Below are 6,871 nucleotides of genomic sequence, written 5' to 3'. Positions count from 1 at the left end.
GAGAAAAAGAAACCCTAACAGCTCTGAAGCTGCTTAAATCAGGTCTCCAAGCACCTGGGGTGAATTTAATCAGGTCCAACTAACCTAAAAGCAGCTAGCTCATCTAAATACTCCCTGTGTGTTCCTTCCCTCTGTTAATCAGAATTCCCTCCCCTTCCTCATTGGTGCTAGCTGTGTAGGATGTCTGATTGCCACTCAATCTTTGTAAAGACTGCAGCAAAAAAAGGCATTCAACACTTCAGCTTAGATTGTGCCATCTTTAAGTGTATTGGTTCCTCTCTCTCCCCATCACCTTCAGATCCCCGTTAGATAGCTCCTTCCTTGGGTTTCCTCTTATGCTTATAGGATGATTTCTTGTCTCTTTCTCTCCCTTAATGGTTATGTGTCATTCTGTGCTGTTACTATCCTGGTTTTGCCCTCTGAATTTGTGTTATACTTTTCAATTCCTCAGTAATCATGACAAATAAGAATTTTACAGGAGGACTTGAATGAGGATAATGATGTAGCTTAATGGCTGTTTACAGGGAGCTCCTCCCAAGCATGAGGCAAAGCTGGGGAGAAAAATCATGGAGTAGGGCTTTGAAATGTCTAAGAAGCAGACAAAAGAAGTGATCCTGACCCTTGATGGAGATTCTCTTAGGATGAGAGATGGTGTCAGGTCAGAGGCTGGCAAGGTGAGGAATGATGTCATTGGAAGCTCTGGACTAAGAGATGATCCCATCAGAGACCTGCTCATGAGAAGTGAGTTCAGTGATAGGGGGTCTTCAGAAGCATGAATGGTGTGAACTGAATCTGACTGCAAAGCTGTGTCCCTGCAGTGGTGACCCCAGACAAAGAGTGGCGTTCAGGCTGGGGGCCAGTCTGTGACTCAAGACGCAATGCTAATGGGTGACAATTGTGTCTCATCCTGAGGTGGGAGATGGTGTCTGTCAAGGGGTGGCTGTGAGATGGAAGAGGAAGCTGGTCAGGAGAAAGAGACGTGAGAGGTAATGTCCTCAGAGGGAGCTGTTGGGTCAAGGGTGAGTGGGGGCTGTTCAGTGTTTGGTCCCAGCATGGGGTGGTGTGAGCTGGGATGCAGCCTGGAGCTGTGCCTGTCAGGCAGGCTTTAGAGGCGGCGAGGGCTGATGTTGGACTCCATGTGATACTGAGAGTACTGGGAGGGAGAGTTCTGCCTCTGTTTAGAGGTTGTATCTGATGACCACCACTTATCTTCATCTACTGGGTGGCTGATGCACTGGCTTTTTTCTTTTCCAGTTACCTCATCGCCGAGTGACGTTCTCTGCAGCCAGCCAGGCCCAAGACCTGCAGGATCCCTCCCAGCATAGTTATTATGACAGCGGGCTGGAGGAGTCAGAGACCCCAAGCAGCAAGTCATCATCAGGGCCCCGCATTGGGCCTCTAGCCCTGCCTGAGGATCACTATGAACGCACCACACCTGACGGCAGCATCGGGGAAATGGAACACCCTGAGAACGGTAGGAGCTAGCAATACACACATCTGCCCCCTTCCCGGGACCCTGCACCTGAGGCTCTTCAGCCTCAAAGGTGCACCTACCCTGGTGTGGGGTGAGATGGGACTAGAATCCTAGGCAGGGCAGGTTTGTCAGTTGTGGTCTGGTGGGGCAGAGCGGCTGGAGGAGAGGTAAAGCTCAAGGTCAGAGGCCAGCCAGGATGAGGCAGGGAGGAGAGAAATGGATGAAGGTGAGGAAAGCTGGAGAGAAACAGAAAAGGAGGGAGTGGGAAGCATCAAGGAGGTAACTGGGTTTGGTATGACAGAGAGAGAGAGGCAAAAAGACTGCTCTGTGATGGCAGCACACATGCTTGCAGAGGGTGTTGTAGCCCAGGCTGATGGAAAGCTTGTGTTTTGCAGTCAGGTGGTCCCATGGGTTCCTAGCCCCTGGGGCAGAGCAGAAGGCAGGAGTATAGGAACAGTTAGGGTGTGATGTAACACTCTGTGCGGTGGTGGATGTTGGAGCCATGGGAGTTTCCCAGGGAGCAGAGAGGGAGAACAGGTTTAGTATCTCAAACTGTGGTGAGGAAATGCACGGAATGGAGGATCAGAGAAGTGTGTGTGTGTAGGGGGGGACAAACCCCAGAACACCATGCCCTGCCTTCAGCTGGGCCCTTCAAGTCACCTCCTGGTCAGGTTCACTTTTACCTGAGAGCCTAGCAGAGGTGTTTCTGCAATCTCACTGCAGGAGAGCTGGCTTTTCCCTGTCCCTGGCACAGCTTCAGTTTTAGTTCTGCTCCTTGTGCTGCCTATGTGCTGCTTGCCTGACTACCCTCAGCCAGCCACTTCCCCAAGCTATCTTCTCTGACCAGCTTAAGTTGCTTCTTCAGACTTGTCTTTGGCTGTGCATATAACATCCACTTTCCTGTATCTTCTGCCTTCTGTGCCGTTGTACTGAGGGGAGGTTACAACGGAGCTGGTAAGTCCAAAGGAACCCCTGGGATGGAAAAAGAGGAGCTGTAAAGGGTGTTCCTGAATTATACTCCTACTCCTGGAGGACATCCTTGACTTGGGACAGGGTTTTACATAGTGAGAAAATTGTTGAGATTGTGCTCAGATTGTTTAGGGACCTGAAAACCTTCTGGGTCCCCCTATTAAGGAATACTTGAGGTCTGAGATAATGTATGGTGTTAAAGGTCTAGCAGAACATCTCTTCCTTCTTCTCTAATTCCTGGGGTAATGCTGGAGGACACTGTGCTGCAGCTGCTGGAGCAAGGCAGAGTGGTGCCAGATCTGGCAGGGCTCCCAAATCTATCTGATTCTCTTGCAAGATGAGGTATCCTTCTGTTTGGGAGTGTCACAGAGACCACTTTTTTTCACTAAACTACAAGCCTGTAGGCTGGTGAAAGCAGTGTGGAGAGGCTCCCCAGGGCTCCTGGAGCAAGGCTACCATTCTGGACTTTCTCAGGGTCTGTATTGGGGCCTTCAAGCACCAGCCAGATGCAAGAGAGGCTAGAAAGGCATATTGAATGATATAGTAGGGGCACTGGTGACAAGAGGACTAGAAGAGAGAAAAACATTAGGCAATCCAGAGAAAATGAGGGACCAGCAGGGCTGAAAGGTGAAAGTGGAGAGAGAGCAGAGGATCAGGGGGGGTTGGAGGCCAGAGAGGGCTGCCTTTAGTCCCTGTGCTTCAGGCAGGCAACTCACTGCTGGGCTGGGCTGCCACTGGCTGTGGAACTCAGTTGTCCAGGACTTCTCCTGTTATGGCAATTAATCCTGTCGAGTGCATGGCCCCATGCCACGTTTGGGGCAGGGGGCTCTTGGCTAGCTGTTAGAGGGAGCATCAGTATGGAGTTTTGTAGGCATGCCATGTCACTCCTCCTTGAGATGTTCTCTTTCCTGGGATGTTCATTGTTTCCCCTAGGGGATGGCATGGGGATGAACAGACCCCTAGGAAGGTCAGGGACATTGCCMTCAGCAGTGGCTCTCACAGGGGCAGGGCACCCAAGCACACTCCCTGCATCACAAAACTCAGCCTGCTCTATAAGTTAGAGAGTTCCCTTCTTCACAGGAGATCCTTGTATGTGTTCACAGCCCAGGACAAAATTCCTCACATAGCCATCCACAAACAAGGCCAGGTGCGATACAGATATGCGCACCAGTTCCCAGGAGATACTCTTCCCTTATTCTGCTTATCACCCCCTGTCTTGCTCCCTTTAGGTGGCAGCTGTTGGGAAGTCAGGCTCTGGTGCCTCCAGCAACTGTCCTGACTTGTCTAACCCCAATTCAGAGTGGAGGCCACAGCAGGCCAAGGCTCTGGAAAATCCACTGGTATTAACTCTAGGCAGGTTGTGGTGCTGTGTAGATAATCTGGCAAAGACAGTTCAGTGAACTTCAGGGGCTAGGGTCATGGTTATGATCCATTTAGCAGACTATCAGGGGACACTGGCACCAGGCCAGGTGATTTTGAGATTAAGAGGTACTCCTTGTGTTAGATCAGTTTATTAGAACTGTGTTTCCCGTGGTCTGCCCACCCTAGATGTGGCACAGCCGACCTCTTTGTCATTACTGGCACAGAACGTGTCTTGCTTACCAGAGAAGGGTACACGACACTGTGGGGGACTATCTTACTGTGCCCTTACTTCAGCTTTTACAGCTGGTCAAAAGCATCGGCCCCTCAAAGAAGTCAGATTTTGTTTGTGAGTCTGTGAAAACTAAGCCACACTTGACCTTATATTAAACTGAAGACACTAATTGGATTCCACACACCCTATCTCCCGGCACGAGAGCAAGACTGACACAACTGTGTATTTTCTAGGCTTTCATCTAGTTATAAATATCCAATGTAACAGAGCTTCCATTGCTTTCTCCAGGAGATTATCCCTGCAGCCGAACCAATCTGATAAGAGAGTATGCGAGGCTATTTATAGCTTTTCAACTGGAAGACAGATCCATGCCTTTCCTTTGTAGATGGTTCTTCACTTGATTAACACACATATCAGCGTCCTCCTTTTTTGGACACCTTTTGCTGTGCACTCTGCAGTAAAATGCTGGATTGCAGGGGCTGAGCCAAGTTCTTTTAGGAGAAATTAAGATGTTATTGATGAAGACCTCTCCAGAATCTAGGTGCTGATATGCTCCTCAGCCATCACAGATATTTGTCATCTTTGGTATCTTACCTAGCTGCCCACTGTTTCCTCCCCAACGTTTTGCCATGCTGTTTTTCACTTCTGTGGGGTATAATAAGCTAGGAGCTGAGTTTAGTCTTGCACTTGGCTATCAGTTGCTTTTGCTAAAGACATCTGCTTCCACTGTACCATAACCAGAGCTCTATCCTAATGCATGCAAAGTTTGGTTTATGAAAGTAGCCAGTCTCTTTCCATTGATTATAGTGAGAATTTAGTAAAATTCAAATACCTGTATTTTAGGAAATACGTTACACTAAGGCTGTCTTCACTCTGTTCCTGTGGGTATAGAGGTACGTGAGATGATGACATATTGCTTGAAGTATTGAATTGCATTCGTTAGTCCACAGGACAGAGGTAAACAGTTAATGTATTTCATCCCCATTACTTGAAGTAGGACCCCATGCCATTTGTAATGCACACCATTACAAACCTGCACTGAATATGTAATTAACAATCATCTCCTGAGATTCTGCAATGCGTTTAGTGCAATAGTATCTGTACTTCACAGATCACAGAATTGCAGAATCACAGAATGGTTGGGATTGGAAGGAACTTTCGGAGATCATCTAATCCAATCCCCTTGCTCAAGCAGAGTCACCTAGAACATGTTGCCCAGGACCTTGTCCAGATACCTTTTGAGTACCTCCAAGGAAGGAAACTCCACAATCTTCCTCGGCAACTTGTTCCAACGCTCAGTCACCCTCGCAGTAAAGAAGGTTTTCCTGACGTTCAGACTGAACATCCTGTGTTTCATTCTGTGTCCATTGCCTCTTGTCCTGTCRCTGGGTACCACTGAGAAAAGTCTGGCCCCATCCTCTTTACACCCTCCCTTGTTAATGAGTTTACCCTCACAATTCCCCTTCCAGGTAGGGAACTCCACCACAGACAGGAAATTAAATAGAAAATGATAACCTGCRTTACTGAGATGTTTTTTTGCCACTTTGGGTGACCCCGTTGGTTATGCTGGCAGTTCCTCAGTGTGATTCCTTCTAAAGGCAAGGGCAGTTGTAGGGTCCCAGTGCTTCTGTGCTGAAAGGCAGGTCTCCAGCTGCTYCTGGAACGTGAAGCCAAGATCGCATCAGCCGCCTCCGGGCGGCTGCTGACGTAAGAGGTGCAAGCAGCATGGCTTTGGGAGTTTGTGGCAGAGCTAGATGTAAAACTCTTTCACTTGATTCATAGCCAAAGGCTTTTCTAACAAGACCAGCCTTTTCTCATGGTCTCCTACCTCCTCTGTGCACCTCAGCGCAGCTTGAGCAAGTGAATTGAGATACCATTTCCAGGGCTGACTGCTGGATTAATACAATCCTTTCAGTCTAGACTTTTCCTTTTCTTTGTTTCAAGAAAGATTAATGTATTGATGCATTGTAAAGCAGGAAAGAGAACCTTGTCTAACCCCTTCATGACACAGAACACAAGATTTCACTAAATGGTTTCTGCATCTTGCCATGACTGAACAGAACTACTTGTTTAAAAAGATACAATTTTGACAGCAGATTTCAAATGTTAGCAAATGTATAAGACCCTTGGTGAGATATTCCAGTGGCAGATCCTCTCTGCTCCAAATTGTATAAGTCTGCATTCCTGTTTCCTTCCACTGAATCTTACCATCTGATATTAGAAGGTGTTTCAGTTTTTGCATACTTGTATAAGACAAGCAAGCAAGTTGATATTTAAAGTTCTCTTTGATAAACTCAAAAACTGAGTCATGTCTCTTACTGCGAGCAGAGCCAAGGCAAGGCATTTGGGTAGCTGGGACTCTCCCCTTTCCTTTTCTCCCACACCTCTTTAGGCTCCTCCCAGCCATTGCCATCTGCTTATGATGCCGCCACAGATCTACAGCCTTATTCCTGGGCAGCAACAACATCTGACAGGCCTTGGATGTAACTGAGGCTTTTGGGCAACCTTTACAAAGGAAGTTTGCTTAGATTTTTCCTCCTGTTCCTCTTTGCTACCTTTCTGATTATAGTTCACATCTTCTGTTCTCTTTCATAATTTTTGTCTGCATGATCCCCAGTTTGTCAGCATCCATTTAGGAGCATAGATTTGCCCAGTTGATAGCCCACAGCTTTTCTGCAGTACTCAGTAGCATCAACAGCAGTACCAGGCGCAGAAACAATGTGGCTGTTAGTGTTTGTCTTCAGAATCTCACCACGGGCATGCATGTGCATCATATGCAAACTGAGCTTCTCCTGGCTTGTAGTAACCGTAGGCTATGTGTGCAACCTGCAACA

The 6,871-nt window shown here is 47.8% G+C and overlaps 1 protein-coding gene across 2 annotated transcripts in view; it reads left to right on the top strand.

The window, feature by feature from the left end:
• Nucleotides 1-6,871, top strand: part of PCDH1 (protocadherin 1) — a 56,766-nt gene that overhangs the window by 29,277 nt on the left and 20,618 nt on the right. For both annotated transcript variants that reach the window (XM_085307783.1, XM_085307784.1), the window contains exon 4: nucleotides 1,255-1,474. In XM_085307783.1, the coding sequence (XP_085163909.1) occupies nucleotides 1,255-1,474 (220 nt within the window). The remainder of the gene's footprint in view (nucleotides 1-1,254; nucleotides 1,475-6,871) is intronic.

Source organism: Rhea americana, unplaced genomic scaffold (assembly GCF_003343005.1).
Source record: "Rhea americana isolate MKP2758 unplaced genomic scaffold, rheAme1 scaffold_264, whole genome shotgun sequence".
In the NCBI taxonomy this organism is placed as follows: Eukaryota; Metazoa; Chordata; class Aves; order Rheiformes; family Rheidae; genus Rhea; species Rhea americana.
The sequence above is the reverse complement of the archived record's forward strand: the minus strand, read 5'-3'. Positions and strand labels throughout refer to the sequence as shown.